Source organism: Asterias rubens, chromosome 13 (assembly GCF_902459465.1).
Source record: "Asterias rubens chromosome 13, eAstRub1.3, whole genome shotgun sequence".
In the NCBI taxonomy this organism is placed as follows: domain Eukaryota; kingdom Metazoa; phylum Echinodermata; class Asteroidea; order Forcipulatida; family Asteriidae; genus Asterias; species Asterias rubens.
Window position 1 is genome coordinate 5,428,364 of NC_047074.1, and position 19,552 is coordinate 5,447,915.

At 39.9% G+C, this 19,552-nt stretch overlaps 1 protein-coding gene across 1 annotated transcript; it reads left to right on the forward strand.

The window, feature by feature from the left end:
- The first annotated feature begins 69 nt into the window (after positions 1-69).
- LOC117298841 (mitochondrial intermediate peptidase-like) lies at positions 70-18,653 on the forward strand. The gene is made up of 18 exons (XM_033782188.1): positions 70-181; positions 1,403-1,622; positions 2,344-2,517; positions 3,081-3,169; positions 4,016-4,166; positions 4,899-5,081; positions 6,203-6,408; positions 7,220-7,280; positions 7,476-7,528; positions 9,797-9,950; positions 10,589-10,752; positions 12,282-12,321; positions 12,732-12,774; positions 13,872-14,017; positions 15,172-15,300; positions 16,521-16,586; positions 17,400-17,595; positions 18,327-18,653. Exons 2-18 carry the CDS (start codon positions 1,419-1,421, stop codon positions 18,395-18,397), a joined length of 2,130 nt encoding a protein of 709 aa, XP_033638079.1. The 5' UTR covers positions 70-181; positions 1,403-1,418; the 3' UTR covers positions 18,398-18,653.
- Positions 18,654-19,552: the final 899 nt, after the last annotated feature.

Sequence of the window (19,552 nt, forward strand, 5' to 3'; positions counted from 1 at the left end):
ACTAATAACATCTACCCATCGGCGCGGTCCGCTTACATAGCGCCCTCAAGTGGCTAATTTAGTTTTATACAAACATGGCGGCGCCCATGTGACTTAACAGTTTTTGTCATGCTGAGATGTGTGGCCGTTGTTAGTTTTATTGCGTTTGAAAATCATTATAGTCAGTATTTTACGGGTAAAGGTAAGTTGCGTTTGCCAAGAATACCGCATCAGACGGAAAAGTTTCCGTATGGCGCCACCACTTTTTCATTCGAAATGAAATATAATTGTCTAATTTGCCTCAATGAGATATCCCTTTTTGTAAAAACGAGTGAAAAAAAAAGTGGTGTCGCTATATATACGGAAAGTTATCCCTATAACTAAACAGTAACATCAGTCTGATTGGAAAAGTTTCTGTATGGCGCCACCATTTTTTCATTTGAAATAAAATAATTTAGTATCTAATTTACCTGATTGATATATATATATCCCTTTTTGTAAAAATGAGTGAAAAAGTGGTGGCGCCATACGGAAAGTTATCCCAAAATAATTATTATCATAAAACCTTTCTTGATTACGACTTATGGGGAGAGATTGATAGTTTAAAACATCGAGAAAGAAGTAATTTTCCACAAATTTGATTTTGAGACCTCGGATCAGATTGAGATTTAGAATTTTGGGGTCGCACATAAATACCGACAACTCACGACCCCTCACGACAACTCAGGTGTCTGGTTGGTTGTGTAGACCTTTATCATGTTTATCGCAAACATTTGGTTGGTTTCATACATTGAACTGTCAGTCAGCACTGTGACTGTGAGAGGGAAGGTGAAGTCACAAGGGTTTCGATCATTACAATGTGCATTTGAATTTGAATCAACCAGGCAGTATTTGCAAAAGGGGGGAAAAAGGGTTCTATGATCTTGAAATGGATTGCAATACCAATCTTGTAATAACCGCTGCACTTTTTTTTGATATAAAAACTACTAAAATAAATTGCTTTAAATGATAAAATTTTAAATCAAGTTGAAATTTCAAGAAAAGCAAGGATAATGTTTTTATTAAACCTTTATTCCAGGGGAAAAAACAAATGCCAAAACCCAAACCTGAAACACACACATCAAATAATATAGTATCTAATTTACCTGATTGATATATCCCTTTTTGTAAAAATGAGTGAAAAAGTGGTGGCGCCATACGGAAAGTTATCCAAAACTTTATTTGGATTTTAAATTTGAATAACTTGGCATGTATTCTTTTGTTTATGAATTGAAAAAGTGTTTGTTCTTTTTATATGTGTGCTGCTTGGCATCATTGGCAATGCCTAAAGCATGATACTTTTTAATGTTATCTATAATAGGGCCTACATGTACATCACAAAGGGTTTTAAAATAAATGTCATTTTTAAAAACTTTGTTTGCAGGCCAACATAAGTCATCATGTCTGCGTGTAGGCTGTGCCTGCAGCGACATATCTTTAAACAATTGAGGAGCAGTTTATCAAGCAATGGCCTCTGCCAATCAAGACTCACTCTCAGGTCAAAGGTCAAGGGTCAGAACCGAGGAGTGACCACCTGGTCCCCACTGGCAGCAGCTTTTAATGCGAAGCTGAAGAGTCTACCAAATACAAGTGGGAGGAATGTGGTGAGTAGATATCTTACTACTGCCCTCGACCTTTCCACAAGTTCCTTTATCGATATTGATTATGAAAAATCACTTTAACCATAAAGTCACTTCATTCTGAATCCAGACCTACGGGTTGGGATCTTCCTTGTAGGGCGTGGGTCCAACTCAATCTCCTTAAAACTAGTTGGGGCTGAACACCTTGCTCCTCCAAAGTGTCGGAGCTACCAGCCCAAATTGTGACAGTGTGGCAGTCCACAAACCATCAAACAAGTCATTCATACGCCCTGACTTCAAATCACCAAAAGGTGACCACCAGGGACTCGTAGACTTCGACAAGGACTCCATAAACTACCAATTTAATTACATTCAATGTTCACCTTGGTCCAGAGGTCAAATGAAAGAAGAAGAAGATTTTGGTTTGAGGTAGCCTGAAGTGATTGTCACTCTTGGTCACGCCCCTTAGGCAATTAAAGAGATTCGATGGACCATTTAACAGTTATAAATTGTGTTTTACCCAATACTAATGTGTGATTAAGCACTGTATATGGAATTTCCTACTCCTTAGCCAGTAATCGTTGCTTACGCCATTACGGTAAGCAGATAGAGCCATGAAATTGGGCCTAGCTCTGCTGTTTTAATGATTAATTTGTCTAACAAATTCAGCAGGATCTCACTGAGAATGTTAAGAAATCAGAATGCTTCAGAGCATTTTAAACTAATTCTATTTGATTTCCATCAGGGTCTCTTTGAGATGGACGATCTGACGAGCCCAGAGGGATTTGCTAAAGCTCAAGGAGCTTCTATCAAGGAGGCGGAAGAGCTGGTCAATGAAGCGATACAGTCTCCCACCAGCGCTGACATCGTTGTGATCTTTGACAAACTGTCCGACTCACTTTGCAGGATTGCAGATCTTGTAAGTACTATCAGACGTAATCATCAAAATCAATAGATGGGATTTACTCACTGAAACCCAATTTTCAAAGGATCATAGATTTTTCTTTTGATTGTGTTAACTCTTCACGGAGGTGAGCATAGTTTAATACTTAATTCATGCTGTTTTATGCTGTCTTAATAGAAGTTTCATAAGGATTCAGACAAAACATTCCTATCAGTTGTCGCCCGACGTCCGCGGATATTCGGATATTAAAGAATATCCGGTTACTTGGTTGTAATTACAGAACTATCCGGTTTATAAATAGCTGTTCGCGCCCTAAAAAAAAGGCATTCGCGGTTATGGATAGGAAAAGCTATTTGGCATTAACCGGATATTCAAATAATTCGCTCAGGCCTAATCGCTATGATCATTTGCACAAATCAATAAATTGTGATTCAGTAACTAGTCAACTACACTTGTTCCAGTCATTATGAAATCAGCAGTTTACTTGTTCATATTCGAACCCACAACCTTGTGATTGGCAGTCCTCAAACTAGTAACCATTTTACCATGTTGACATAGAGTTTTCTGATTTTTTTCAGTCAGATTTCATCCGAGTAGCTCACCCAAACCAAGAGTTTGCTAGAGCCGCAGAGGAAGCATGTCTTCAGATCAGTGCAATGGTGGAAAGGTAGGTATGCTGATCATTAAAAACTCACTTGGTTAGTAGTACATCAGCTTTCAATAGTCTAAATCAACTTGAGAATCATTTCACTTCAATGTAATTTGGTTATGGAAACATGAATATCACTTTTCATCCCCCAAAATTTGAATTTGAGAAAGTTACTGTCCAAACATTTCTCAGATTGTGTATTCCAGTTGACTGAGCAGACTGTTTACTCGCTTTGTGATGAGCCAGGATTGCTGCAAATGTCTATGAAAAACATTTAAATCATCATGAACTACAAGAACCATGTACTTCTTATTGAGTCACTACACAAGTCCCATCCAGTGCTCCACTGGCTCTGGCATGGCAGTTTAGGGCTTCCAGGTCATCTTGAACGCTTGGCTCTGGCAGGAATGGGCACCTGAATGTCTGTACCTGAAAATAAAGAGATCCATTTGATCCATTTGTTGGGTGTCGTGGACGAGTGGGTAAGAGTATCGAATTCAAGTTCTGGGCGTTAGGTCATCAAATTGTGGGTTTGAATCCTGGTCGTGGCACTTGTGTCCTCGAGCAAGATACTTTACTATAACTGCTTCTCCTCCCCCAGGGGTATAAATGGGTACCTGCAAGGATAGAGGTTGATAATGTGTATAATAAAGTCTTTGGTGCAATACGGTTGCCCATAACACTGTTGTATACTCCCCAGGGAGCTGAGAAAGATTAAAGGGATGTTATTGGCCCAATGACCAGGGGGTCTAATGTAAAGCGCATTGAGACGGTTAGAATTCTTTATTGTTATTATTGTTATTATCCACATTCGATCCACTGCCGTACCATTCTTTGATTTTCTTTTTTTCATTTATTCCAAAGATTAAATACAAACGTGGCGTTGAAAGACTCCCTGCAGAGGCTCCTAGATGACCCAACAACCTTCTCTGCCATGGACGAGGAATCACAAATTGTCGCCAAACTTTTCATGTTTGACTTTGAGCAGAGTGGAATCCATTTAGAGGAAGCTAAGGTACAGGGCACAATGTTGTAGAGCAGTTTCAAAATACTGCTTAGGAAATTATTGCTAAGCCAAAAAAGAGGGAAGGGTACCAGTCACAACAACTTAACCTTCATGACATTTTTGGTGGTCACCTCTTTCTGCTTAGCAAGTTTGTCCCTGCGTTTAGCATCTGTTGTGCTTTAAGCAGCTATATGACATTGGACCCAACATAGAGCTGCATAAACAACCAATAGTACTTATCAACTTTCTGATATTTTAAAAGCGAAAACAAGAAGGAAAACAGTTGCAAGTGATACATTTGACAATCATGGTATTTTGGGCGGCAATAATTTTCTGCTATGCTCAATGCTCAACTGCTTTGTGCTCTGGAATGTTTTGAAACTGTGCCTTTTCTTCAATGTCTTAAAACTGAGATAAAGAGAAATTCATCATTTCATCTCTCCTTTTCTTTATAATCAAATGTTGATGTACAACTTTTGATATCCATTTATTGACCCTATCGCCTGACAACATTACCCTTGATAAATCTTTGTTATGCCATTTTGTGAGTTGGGTTCCCTAATATGTACTGTGCAGTGCGCATTTAAGGTGAAGCACATAATCTACGTACAAATTTGATTTCCAAAACGGCCGATAATTGGCCGTCTACAGCTGTCTGCAGCCCTACTATACAAGGGTTCCATACTTGCCTCTTTCAAGAGATACCAGGTAACTATAAAAAGAAACATTTCTTTTTCACAGAGGAAAGAGTTCGTTCGACTGAATGAAGAGGTTCATATCCTTGGGAGTCAGTTTGTGCAAGGAACACAAGCAGCTCATGCCATAGAGAAGAAGCGGTTACCACAGCACATCCAGCATTCATTCGCACTGGACGGTGACAACGTGATGGTTGGTTCCCTGTATGGAGAAAGCCCAAGTGACTTGGTAAAATTTATGTCTACCCCAAATGCTAATCTCACTAATTTTTTTACCACCATCACACTGAACTTGTTCTCATTACGTTCTGAAAAATGTAGTCATGTTGCAAGATGATAGTAACGTGTGCCGCGAGGAGGGAGCAAGCGAGAAGTGATAGTTGAGTGATAGTGTGAATAACAACGCCTTGCACCAAGACTACATTTTTCAGAATTTAGTGAGAATGAGTTCGCTGTGATGGGGGTATTAAACATGCCTAAGATTTGTCAGGATTTTTTCCTGATTTTCAGGGTTTTTTTTCCATGAGATATCGTTCCACCTCAAGCCAAAATTTGAATATACAATCCAGGTTAGAAAGGCATAGGCTTAAGTTCTTTCCCCATCTCTTGTTTCCTATTTGAAATGGGTACCTGCAAGGGCAGAGGTTGATATTGTGTATACAAATGCCTTTGGAGTGCCACGACAGCTCAGGGATGTATGCTCCCCACGGAGCTGAGAAAGATTATGAAGATGTAATTGGCCAAGTGACCAGGGCACTAATGTAAAGCGTATTGAATCAATTATTGTATGATTGACCAGTACAGTAAAGCCCAGTTCATACTACCTGGGAATGCGAATGCGATACGAATTTTTACATCACAAATACGCAACGAAAAATCTGCATCAATTGAAATGTGCTGAAATTCTGCAAAACATTCGCAGAAAAAAACAGAGCTGTGACATAAAAATTCACATCACATTACGAGTAATTCACAAGTATTAAGCAGGCTTTATTGTAAAATGCGTTATTTAAAAACTAGTTAATTTCATTACTGATTTATAGTTTACATGCACATGTATGTATTAGTGTAATACCTGTACATGTACACCCCTTGAGCCCAACCTTGTGCTATGTACTGTTTACCCAGATTGGGTTCAAGGGGTGTACCTGTTTGGGGCTCAAGCTTATAAGCTTTGCTTCGTCTGTATTATTTGGGACATGTTATATATTATTGCCTGTTTTAAAACGTTACTGTGGCAACAATAAACCTCAACCACAATTACTATCATTTTGATACATGTAAACTACTGTGACTGAGAAATGTTGATGCCCCATAATAATTTGACAATCATTCATTCTTTCTTTCCAGGTTCGGGAAGCTGCCTACAAAATCTTTCTCTTTCAGAATCCTCAACAGTCTCGCCTCCTTGATCAGCTCCTGACATCCCGACATGACCTAGCCAAACTCGTTGGCTTTCCCACCTATGCTCAGAGAGCACTGCGGGGAACCATGGCTGGATCTCCAGAGAATGTCATGCAGTTTTTAACGGCTACCGGTGAAAGGCTACTGGACAGGTGAACAAATATTTTCCAACAACCTAGGAGAATACAGTGTAGGTCTTTGTAAGAATTTGGCCCTAGCCACAGCCAAGGGCATAAATTCAGACAAGGTTTTTCTTAAATACTTTGTTTGATTGAGATATCACTAAAGATCACAAGGTCAGACAGCCACTTCAAGGTGAGGGCTGATGTTACACTTGATTTGGACTATCGACCCAAGTCAACTGCTACCACGGGCACTTTGCCACTCCTCCTGGGGCTAAAACAGGGTTTTACCCATTCACGGTCGGTAAGGATGCAGGCAAGGGTATCATTAATTAGAAGCCTGGCTTGTAGAGCAGAGTGCACTTACCTTCCCATCTTTTTACGAAGCAACTATGGTTACGTGCCTTGCTCAAGGTCATAAGTGTCACGACCAGGATTCGAACCCTCCTACTCTTGGTAATATTTTCCTTCGAGTTTGCCAGCCTTTTGAGATCATTTAACTGCACAGGTTGGGCATGGTGGCACAGCTGTGCATGTGTGTACTGTGTTTAATTATGTATTATTTTTCACATGTCATATTGGTGGGTGATATGGTTTATTTGTCATTCAACAGAACAGTGGATGATATTGATTGGTCAGATAGTATGAGGGTTAACTGTGTACTGTGGTAGATGCATTCACCACATGCTATCGTTTTGCAAGCTGGCATAATCCTTGATTCAAAACCGTAGAGGTTGATATTAAAGGGTCGGACAGGTGGAGGGTCTGTACAATAATTTGTTTAATTATTACAAATGGGTTTGATGGTTTCTTTTTGTCTAAAGGCTCTTTTTCTTTTCAGAGTTACCAAGGAAATCAAGGTCATGAAAGAAATCAAGAAAGAGTGCAATCCTCACAACCCTGTAAGTTAACCCACATAGTTTTTAAAAAACGAATAAAGAGGAAGGGAAATGAGGGCGTTTACAGTTAAGTGTCTTGCTCAAGACAGTTAAGTGTCATGACCGGGATTCAAACCCACACTTAGCCACCAGAGCTTGAACTTGATACTCCTAACAACTTGTCCATGATATCGTCTTTGTTATTTCTTATCTTTCTAGGAAATCTTTGCTTGGGATCCATCCTACTACATTGGAGCTGCAAGAAATAAAAAGTATGTTCTCTCGACAGTATCAATCACACCTTTGGCAATGACAAACTGACATTGATTTCACCTAATAATAACAATAATATTAACTAGTTTTTATGTAGCGAATTTCACAATAATGTCTCAATGCGCTTTGCATTTAGTGCCCTGGTCATTGTGCCAGAAACATTCCTTTAAATGTTCTCAGCTCCCTGGGGAGTATACAGCTGCCGTGGCGTTCTCAAGGCTTTTTCATACACAATATCAACCTCTACCCTCGCAGGTACCCATTTATACCCCTGGGTGAAGAGAAGCAATTATAGTAAAGCATCTTGCTAAATGACACAAGTGTTATGACTGGGATTCGAACCCACCCTCCGATGACTTAACCATCTTAACTTGATTTTGATGCTCTAAACCACTCAGCCATGACACCCTACAAATAATTCCTAGGAGCTGAACAAGGTTCTCCTTTTCTCAGTTCCTTGGAATAATGAATAAAGGCTTGGGTTGTCATCCCTGTAGGAAGCTTGCCTGCTTAACTCCTAGGACCTGAACAAGGTTCACCCTTCTCAGTTCCTTGGAATGTAAGCTTGGGTTTCTATCCCTGTAAGAATTTTAGCCACTCGCTAAGAATTCTAGCCACTCGCTAAGAATTCGAGCCACTCACTAATAATACTCATCTCCTAGGTTCACCCTTCGCAGTTCCTTGGAATGAAAGCTTGGGTTGCTATCCCTTTAATAATTCGAGCCACTCACTAATAATACCCATCTCCTAGGACTTGAAAATTGTTCGCCCTTCTTAATTCCTTGGAACCAAAGCTTGGGTTGTCATCCCTGTAGGAAGCTTGCCCACTTAAGTCCTAGGACATGAACAAGGTTCATCCTTCTCAGTTCCTTGGAATGTAAGCTTGGGTTGCTATCCCTGTAAGAATTCTAGCCACTCGCTAAGAATTCTAGCCACTCGCTAAGAATTCTAGCCACTCGCTAAGAATTCTAGCCACTCGCTAAGAATTCTAGCCACTCACTAATAATACTCATCTCCTAGGACTTGAACATTGTTCCCCCTTCTTAGTTCGTTGGAACAGAAGCTTGGGTTGACATCCCTGTAGGAAGCTTGCCCACTTAAGTCCTAGGACATGAACAAGGTTCACCCTTCTCAGTTCCTTGGAATGTAAGCTTGGGTTGCTATCCCTGTAAGAATTCTAGCCACTCGCTAAGAATTCTAGCCACTCTCTAAGAATTGTAGCCACTCACTAATAATACTCATCTCCTAGGACTTGAACATTGTTCCCCCTTCTTAGTTCCTTGGAACAGAAGCTTGGGTTGTCATCCCTGTAGGAAGCTTGCCCACTTAACTCCTAGGACCTGAACAAGGTTCACCCTTCGCAGTTCCTTGGAATGTAAGCTTGGGTTGCTATCCCTGTAAGAATTCGAGCCACTCACTAATAATACCCATCTCCTAGGACTTGAACATTGTTCCCCCTTCTTAGTTCGTTGGAACAGAAGCTTGGGTTGTCATCCCTGTAGGAAGCTTGCCCACTTAACTCCTAGGACCTGAACAAGGTTCACCCTTCGCAGTTCCTTGGAATGTAAGCTTGGGTTGCTATCCCTTTAATAATTCTAGCCACTAACTAATAATACTCATCTCCTAGGACTTGAACATTGTTCCCCCTTCTTAGTTCGTTGGAACAGAAGCTTGGGTTGTCATCCCTGTAGGAAGCTTGCCCACTTAACTCCTAGGACCTGAACAAGGTTCACCCTTCGCAGTTCCTTGGAATGTAAGCTTGGGTTGCTATCCCTGTAAGAATTCGAGCCACTCACTAATAATACCCATCTCCTAGGACTTGAACATTGTTCCCCCTTCTTAGTTCGTTGGAACAGAAGCTTGGGTTGTCATCCCTGTAGGAAGCTTGCCCACTTAACTCCTAGGACCTGAACAAGGTTCACCCTTCGCAGTTCCTTGGAATGTAAGCTTGGGTTGCTATCCCTGTAAGAATTCGAGCCACTCACTAATAATACTCATCTTCTATGACTTGAGCATTGTTCCCCTTCTTAGTTCCTTGGAACAGAAGCTTGGGTGGTCATGAACAAGGTTCCCCTGCTCAGTTCCTTGGCTTGGGTTGCCATCCATTGGATTGTCATCCCCACATGACGCTGGCCAACTACTACATTGTCTGGAATCCTGTCCTCTGTCCTTCAGTCCAGTTCTCACACTGAGGGAGGAGCCTACATGTAGCTGATGGACCAAGAATATCATTTTCTCATCACATTCCTTTTTCTCTCCGTCCGTAGATACAATATCACTAGTGCTGAGTACGCACCATACTTCTCCGTGGGTGCCTGTATGGACGGACTGAGTTTAATCTTCAGCAAGCTGTATGGGGTCACTCTGGAGAATGTTGAGGCTGGGCGAGGAGAACTTTGGGCACCAAATGTATTGAAACTAGTAAGGACAACATTTTGGGAAACTTTCTTATAAGGGTGTGTCTCAAAAGAAGAATGGTAGGACAATTCTAATTAGATCAGATAAGTATCCCAACTCCTGCTCATTGACCTTTTCGTTTGACCTCCGTAATTTCCTATTTATTGAACAAGTTTTGTTTTAAAGACACTGGACACTATTGGTAATTGTCAAAGACTAGCCTTCACAGTTGGTGTATCACAACATATGCACAAAATAACAAACCTGTGACAATTTGAGCTCAATTGGTCGTCAAAGTTGCGAGATAATAACAGAAAAAAAACACCCTTGTCACACGATTCTGAGGTCTTGAAATCAAATTCAAATATTTTAATGGAAAATTACTTCTTTCTCAAAATCTACGTTACTTCAGAGGGAGCTGTTTCTCACAATGCTTTATACTATCAACAGCTCTCCATTACCAGTAAGTTTTTATGCTAACAATTATTTTGAGTAATTACCAATAGTGTCCAGTGCCTTTAACACTGTATGTAGTATTTGCTTCTTATAACGCAACTAGCTTGGATTGGATGAACTTTTCTTAGTTTTTAGTTTCCCAAAAACTGTCATTGTTCCTAGGCTTTGCTGATAGCAACTTGTAAATTATTTGATTGTATCATCAGGCCGTGACCCATGAAACAGATGGAGTTCTGGGATATATCTACTGTGACCTGTTTGAACGGTCTGGCAAACCAAATCAAGACTGTCATTTCACAATCCGGGGAGGTAGGAGACTAGACGATGGATCATATCAGCTCCCTAAAGTGGTTCTGGTCTGCAGTTTCAGGTAAAATACATTGTGTCTTCAAAACAAACTTTAGAAAGATCTTTACAAATCTTCTCCTGAAATTATGTAAGAAGTTAGTCTTAGTGATTTGAAAAAAATACATTTATTTAAAAGAAAAAAATGTCCATTTGAACCTGAAAATGATTTTCATTAAGGGAATCAATGTGTGGTGAAGAGGTTTTCAACGAGGCCTGGTTCTTGATAGGTAAATTATAAAGAACCAGGCCTCAGCGGGTTTAAACCACTAGTTGAAAACCGATTCAACTCACTTTGATTCCCATACATGTACATAAATACCTTTTCGGTCAAAAACATCATCACTTTTTGGTCAAAAAGTAAAATAAATGCAAAAATTATAATTGTTAAATGATTTCTTTCAACACAACACCCCTCCAGCTAGGAAATGGTAAAGCCCTCCGCCGCCCTCGGGTAAACAACTCCTTATAAGGGAATGTTGTGTGCGTCGCGCGTATCGCGTGATGTGGCACAACTGTTTCAGCCGTTGCTGTCGACCAATAGGAATGAAGAAACTGTTTTATAAGAACAGGTGCAAGGTCGCTTGTCACGCCCATGAATTAACACTTTTTACCGGTCATAAACAAAGGTTTATACACACCCACAGGACGCGCTCTCCACCAATAGGAATAGCGAAACTGTCTGAGGTATTTATGAATATGCCTTTATACCCTAATGAATGCTTCGATATCGGAGCTGAATCATCGGGAAGGACTGAGGGCTGTAGGTGAGGCCCAAATAGCTTGTATTGGTGTGGAGTAACTTTAGAGGTGAATAGGAAACTTGATGATTGAGGCCATACTCTTTAGGCAAATAGCCTCTAATAATAATAGTAATTGCAGTGATGAATTTTTGAGACCCAATTATTTTGCACAGTTTGTAAGGGTTTACAAGGTGCTACGGTGCATACAGCAGCCACGGCCAGGAACACCCGGGGCGAACCCCTTCTCTTTTCGATTAGTGCACTGGGTTCTTTTACATGTGTTACACAACACATGGGACCAACGGCTTTACGTCCCATCCGAAGTACAAAGCAATGGTTAAGTGTCTTGCTTAAGGACACAAGTGTCACGGCTGGGGATTCAAACCCACACTCTGCTGATCAGAAACACCAGAGTTTGAATTCGGTGCTCTTAACCACTCGGCCACGACACTTCCACTGGAGTGAGGATCAACAGAAATTGGGTCACATTATTGACATTTTGTCCAATCCCCATGAGGAATGGACAGACCATTGAAGGAATTTGTCAACGGAGACATTTGTCTTGATTGTAGCCAAGAACATTGGTATAATTTGTGAAATTCTACTCTAGACCCATTCTGGGAATCTATAACCGGTTGGTGATAAACTTTGGGCTTGATGCCTCTCCTATAATCTGATAATTATCATTCATGGACAAACAACAGGATCCATCTATCTACAACCCCAACTTAAATCACTTGAATCATCATCAGTAATTTTAAAGTGAATTGTCAGAAAGCTGATTGTATGTTTCTAACCTTTGAACTTGCAGTTCTCCTAGACCTGGTGCACCATCTCTATTAAGTCATGGGGTATGTATGACTTTACATCCATATTGTTAAGCAAAGCTAGTAGAAATCAAGGACAGAATAAGCCATTTCAGATTTAAATTTGAAAAAAATATGTGATCAATTTTCGTAGAATTGCTGAAGCACAAAAAGTAGCTAAGCACAATGAAAGCATGCTTACCAGAATGAGGTTGTCAGCCAAAATACCATGACCCAATTTTGTATAGTCTTTAAACACAAACAATTGCTAAACACAGAATAGAATTGCTTAGCAGAGTCAGGTTACAAGCCCAAGTTACTTTAAGTTTGCAGTGTTTATGGCTGGTGTTCAAGTCTATTGAGCGAGATACAATGCTATTTTTACCAAATCCAGTAAAAATGTGACTACAACTCAAAACAAGTTAAATTAATTGTTTTTGGGGTTTATTTTCCAGATGGTGGAGAACCTCTTCCATGAGTTTGGTCATGCAATGCATTGTAAGTTCCTCTTGCCCATAATTTCTTTCAGTGAAACGTACAATGTAGTAAACTTATTCAAGGTCTAAAAACACACAAAAAAAAAAAAAATCGAAACAGACCAGTTTGATGGAGAAGCACTGATGTCTGCAAAAATCGTAGCAAAAGTGAATGGCATGTCATGGGTGTTGTGGCCGAGCGATCTAGTTCACTGAACCCACACTCTGGTGTTATCAGCAGCATAGTGTGGGTGCGAATCCCGGTCACGACACTTGTGCCCTTCTGCAAGTAGCTTAACAATAATTGCTTCGTAAAAAGTTGGGAAGGTGGTGCATTCTGCTCTACCAACGAGGCGCCTAGTGGATGATACCCATACCTACATCCTTCTGAACTGTAACCCTGTTTCAGCCTGAGCAGTAGGTGGCAACGTGCCCCTAGCCAGTTCTTTTGGGTCGACAGCCCAAATCAGTGAAGTGTAGCCCTCACCTTGAAGTGGTTGTCCGGCCTTGTGATGTAAAGGCTACCTCTCATAACATTTTTTTTTTCTTTTTTTAAGTTCACAGCTCAAAATTCAAGAAAGTTTACAACAGCTAGTCAATGATTTTCAGGCTGCCTTAAGCTGGGAAAACAATTGTCAGGGCTTGAATTTTACACTGGACCACTGGCTCGAGGCAAGGAGTTTTAGTTGGGGGCCAGTAAAACTATGACGGGACAAGTACAGCAGACTTGTGTTTTTCAATTGAATAAAAATACCTCCCTGTGTTTATATCATTTTCAATTGTTGATGTTGAAACTCAAAAATTACCTTTTCAATTCTATTTAGTAAGGATTAAAGAAGTACACTTAATGCTAATAAAGACAAAATGAGATAAATCTTCTCTTTGTGTTTATTCAAATGAAAACCCTTAAATGTATGTTAAGCTGTGTCAGGAAGTTTTTCTCATTTTGATTCTGGTCCAGTAAACATTTTGAGCAATAAGCCCTGTGTTCTTGTTGCATTTCCCCCGAATTCAATCCCTGATTGTACTTACGTTTGAGCAATATACTCTGCTCATCTTCTTCTACTACTGGATTTAAAAACATACATGCAATGAAATAGTGTCCCTTGTCTGTTTTAGCAATGCTGGCAAGGACCCGCTACCAGCACGTAACAGGAACGCGCTGTGCCACCGACTTCGCCGAAGTGCCGTCCATACTGATGGAGTACTTTGCAAATGACTACCGAGTTCTAAGCCAGTTTGCAAGACACCATAAAACTGACCAGGTGAGATGGAACAAAAAGGCTGACCTTTGTGCACTCCCCAAGACATCTTGGCGAAGTATTTTCATGAATCTATTAGCCTCTAAAGATAATGGTGGACTTGAGGGCCCAAATTCATAGAGCTGCTTATACAGCACACAAAAAGGAGCTATTAAAGCACAACTAACTTGTGCTTACCAGAAAAAGGTTACCAGCCAAATTACCATGTCTTAAGTTCCGTCTGTAGCAGGTATCCTGCATAATGCTCAGCAGGAGATATTTAAAGGCAGTGGACACTATTGGTAATTACTCAAAAAAATTATTATCATAAAACCTTTTTTGATTACGAGTAATTGGGAGAGGTTGATAGTATAAAACATTGTGAGAAACAGCTCCCTCTGAAATGACGTAGTTTTCGAGAAAGAGGTAATTTTCCATGAATTTGATTTCGAGACCTCAGATTTAGAATTTGAGGTCTCGAAATCAAGCATCTAAAAGCACACAACTTTGTGTGACAAAGGTGTTTTTTTCTTTCATTAGTATCTCGCCACTTCGTTGACCGATTGAGCTCAAATTTTCACAGGTTTGTTATTTTATGCATATGTTGAGATACAGCAAGTGAGCAGACCGGTCTTTGACAATTACCAATAGTGTCCAGTTTCTTTAAGCAATAGTTTCTGCTTAAGCACTTTTACGAGAGAAACGCTTACAAATTTCCTGGCTAAGCAAGAAATGAGTGGGGTACCAAACGCAGCAATGAAAAGTGTATGGTATCATGGCAAGAGATTTATGTGCTTGAGAGAATGAATTGGCTTATCAACTCCAAACTTGGGGCCTTTCTCAAACCACGGCTTGGGCTCCGGCTCAGGCTCCGCGTGCTGATGTCCGTGCAAAACACGCTGCTCCAAAATGCAGGTTAAATGCAAGCTGCGTACACAACACGCGGAGCCTAAGCCTGAGCCGGAGCCCAAGCCGTGGTTTGAGAAAGGGCCTCGGTGTGTGGATTGGTCTTGAGATCCCCCAGAAGCTTAATTTTTGTTGGGACCCCCTAGGTGAAGTGTCAGGCTCATTATATATGGCTAAAACAGAAGGAATGTTGTCCAAGCCATAACTCAAGAAGAATGAGATTAATCTCAGCGAGGCATTTTTGTTTAATCCAAGTTTTGCTTTTCGTTTAGACCCTACCAGAGGACATGATTGCTCGACTCTGTGCTTCCAAAAAGCAGTTTGCAGCTTTTGAGATGCAAACTCAGATCTTCTACTCGATACTCGACCAAATCTTCCATGGAGAACACCCTCTTAAGAAGGTAAGAAAAGCATTTCAATGAAGTTGCTTGAAACTTTTTCAATGAATGTCTTATTTTTGGGGAGGAAAGAAAACAATTATCTAAAGCAGGGTTTGAACCTGTGAGGTCTGAGACAGTGCTCTACCAACTAAACTGTCTGGCACTTTATTGTAATAGCTCAGTGCTGGGGGAAGTCAGAAGTTATTCAAGCATTTAAAAAAGGTTGTATATTCAAAAGGTGTCTCGATTTAAAGCCATTATACACTTTCGGAACAGAAAAAAAGAAAAAGTTCACTGATTTACAAATAATTAACAGGGTTTACAGAAGGTAATGGTGAAAGACTTCTCTTGAAATAATGTTCCATGAAATGCTTTACTTTTTGAGAAAACATTAAAACAATATAAATTCTTGTTAGCGAGAATTACGGATTTATTTTAAACACATGTCATGACACGGCGAAACGCGCGGAAACAAGAGTGGGTTTTCCCATTATTTTCTCCCGACTCCGATGACCGATTGAGCCAAAATTTTCACAGGTTTGTTATTTTATATATAAGTTGTGATACACGAAGTGTGGGACTTGGACAATACTGTTTACCGAAAGTGTATAATGGCTTTAAAAAGCATTTCTATCAGATTCAAACACGTAGTAAAAGTTAACACCATGGCCAAACTTCTGTGCTTACACCCCAAACGCCCCCATAGAAACTGTAGCTCTACAAGAAGCGCTAAGCACAGAATTCTCTGGTAAGTGTTAGCCATTTCATGAAGTCAGGCCAGCAGATGTTTATGTGAACCTTTATATTTAATAGAGATCCTTTGAATATGTAATATTTTAATGTTTGCTGGCAACTCAAATAAAACAAAATAAAACAAAACTCCAATATCTCTCTATATTATGTTAGGCACTTTGATGTTTCTAATTTATGGAAGAAGAGAAGATGGCTCCCACAGAGTGGTGCACAGTCACAATCATGGGTACACATCCTTTTTTGGTCTATTTTGTGAACAACAGTTTGAAAACAACTAATGTAGCAGTTATCTCATTGTTATTTGTGAATAAAAGTGCTTCAGATTGTTGTCCACAAGCTCTGCAAAGATCATCTCAATATTTGTAGGTTGTTCACTTGATGTCTTTTTAACAACAAGTGTACCGATGATTGTGTCTGCACAGCTATAGATTTTTTTTATTAAGCATAGTTTTTTAATAATTTGTTTCTTCTGTTTTCCTACTCTACAGTCCACAATGGAGATTTTGAGTGAAGTACAGAATCAGTTCTCATGCATTAAATATGTACCAGGAACGGTAAGAGTCTCGGCATTTATTCGTAGTCTTATTAATCTCACAAACTCACTTTCAAACACTATTAAGGGAAAGTAAAAACTAGTAAAAACGTCTTACAATATTATAGACCAGCTTTGGAAAAAGTGTTGTTCAATTGTCTTTTTATAATTCAGCAGAAATTATAGAGGAATCATAAAATACACAATACATTTGTTAATGGAAACCTGTGATTGGAATACACTTGTAGAGCCCTGTATTAAATATGTTTAAAGGCAGTAGACACTATTGATAATAACTCAAAATATTTGTTAGCATAAAACCTTGCTTTGTAATGAGAATGGGGAGAGGTTGATAGTAAAAAAAATATTGTGAGAAAGGCTCCCTCTAAAGTGGAGTAGTTTTCGAGAAAGAAGTAACTTTCCATGAATTTGATTTCGAGACCTCAGATTTAGAATTTGAGGTCTCGAAATCAAGCATCTGAACGCACACAACATCGTGTGACAATAGTGTTTTTACTTTCATTATTAACTTCGACGACCGAGCTCAAATTTTCACAGGTTTGTTATTTTAGCATATGTTGAGATACACCAAGTGAGAAGACTGATCTTTGACAATTACCAATAGTGTCCAGTGCCTTTAATGCCATCCAGTATAAGCTGTAAATTTACTACCTTTTTCAAAATTGCAAATCAGAATTCTAAACACAATTACTGCCTGCAGTCGAGGCATATGCTCAAAGCTGGTATCGCATTCTCATTTGCAGGAAGTATGAACCGGGCTTAAGTCTTTGCTTTGAAAATCTTGACAATTGTGATTTTCCTTTTTGTTCACTAGGCATGGCATTTACGCTTTGGTCATTTGGTCGGTTACGGGGCTAAGTACTACTCGTACCTCTTGTCTCGTGCCGTTGCGTCCAGCGTGTGGCATCAGTGTTTTGCTGCTGACCCCTTGAGTCGTGACACTGGAGAGAGATATAGATGGGACATGTTAGCTCACGGTGGGGGGAGAGAACCAGCAGTGCTGGTGGAAAGTAAGTTAAAGGTGTTCTCTTGTCGGACTTTGTGGGGTGTCTTGGCCAAGCGGTCTAGGGCGGTGAACTCAAGTTATGTACTTTACACGGAATGTGGGTTCAAATCCAGGGGCCAATTTCATCGAGCTGCTTAAACAAAAAAAATTGCTTAAGCACAAAAATAGCTCGCCTTTTTTACACACATGTTACTAGCCCAAATTTCATACCATGTACATTGCTTGTGACTGGTATTTAGCTGTTGTTTACTTAGCATAACAATTGAGTGGAGTCTTGGCCGGTAATCTGATTTTACTAAGCAAGTATTTTTTTGCTTAAGCAAAATTTTGTGCCTAAGCAGCTCTATGAAATTGGGCCCTGGTCTTGCCAGTTGCAACACTTGTGTCCTTGAGCCAGTCACTTGATCATAATTGATTCTTTATTCCAAGGGGTACAAATGGGTATGGGCCATGGACTGTCATCCTGTCCAGGGGGAACATAAATATTCTCAGCCAGTTCACGCAGAATACACACTGGCCTTTTATTCATGTCAGGCTTTCACTGCTGGTTTTTATTTGGCGAATCAAGACCTATCCTCTTCTGCTTGTGGGTCACGTATTGAAGCCAAGGTAGTGAAAGACACACACTTGTAGCAATTTTTTAGTTTAGATACATTCAATTGCAGGCCAAGTTATGTAGCAAGTTCTAGGATGTGTATTGATGCGATCACCCAGCATTTTGCTTCTTTCTTCCAGATATGTTAGGCAAGAAGCTATCAACAGATGATCTCGTTGACGCACTACTGGCTGAGACAATGGAACACTGAGCACCTCGCACAATGATGAGGAGGTACCAGACTACCTCACCTCGCAACCCTCATTGTACAACAGTCAAACTAAGAAACAATGCTGGGTATTGTTTCTTCAGAATCAATGTTTCAAGCAGCATGCTCACTGTTGCAACATCTAGTGTGCCACAATCAATTTAGTTTTATCGTCGCCTAAATGGCTGGTAAAGACACTGGACACCTTTGGTAATTGTCATAGACCAGTCTTTTAATTGGTGTATCCCAACTTAAGCGTAAATTAACAAATCTATGAAAATTTGGACTTCATTGGTCATCAAAGTTGCCAGAGATAACGGAAAGAAAAAACACCCTTGTTGCACAAATTTGTGTGCTTTTAGTTGCCTTAAAAAACCTTTAGGCCTGAACTGTTATAATATATTATATGAGTGAGAAATTTTTCTGTTTCTCAAAATGTACGCTACTTCAGAGGGAGCCGTTTCTCAAAATGTTTTATGCTATCAACAGCTCTCCATTGCTTGTTACCAAGTAATTACCAATAGTGTCCACTGCCTTGAAGAGAATTTCATAGGACACATTGCAAGGATTCTCTTATTCCTGCAAATAGGTCTTATTCCTGCAAATATGACATCACGAGCTAAAACAGCGCCCTCACTGAGGTCAAAGGAAGACCTATTATTGGTTGAGAGTTATGTGTGGTGCGTACACGTTCATGTAATCATTGTTTACCATCGGTGATGGTGACCTTTGCAAGAGACTCATACATTGATTAAAGGTGCTTTGTATGGACAAATTATGTTTACACACAACCTCTGTATACATAAAGTAGCTTTGATTTGAGCAAATAAAATTAAGAATCGAACACTCTTTTGTACAAGTTTTGTTTAACATGTAGTTGAAATGAGGAAGACTTCATCTGTCTGCAAGGGAAGGAAAACTGCAGACTGTAACTAATAGACTACCAATTTCTCACACCATCTGAAAGAAAGAGATTGTTCTGTGTGCCTGTTGGTTACAGCGACCCAGCCCTATGGCACAAACTCCCTCCAGAAATCCGCCAGTCTGACTCAATCATGACATTCAAAAAACTGTTGAAGACTGAACTGTTCAGAGCCCATTAATTTGTTTATTGTTAATTCTCTATTTGTTCAGCGCCTTGATCTAGTGTCTAGGATA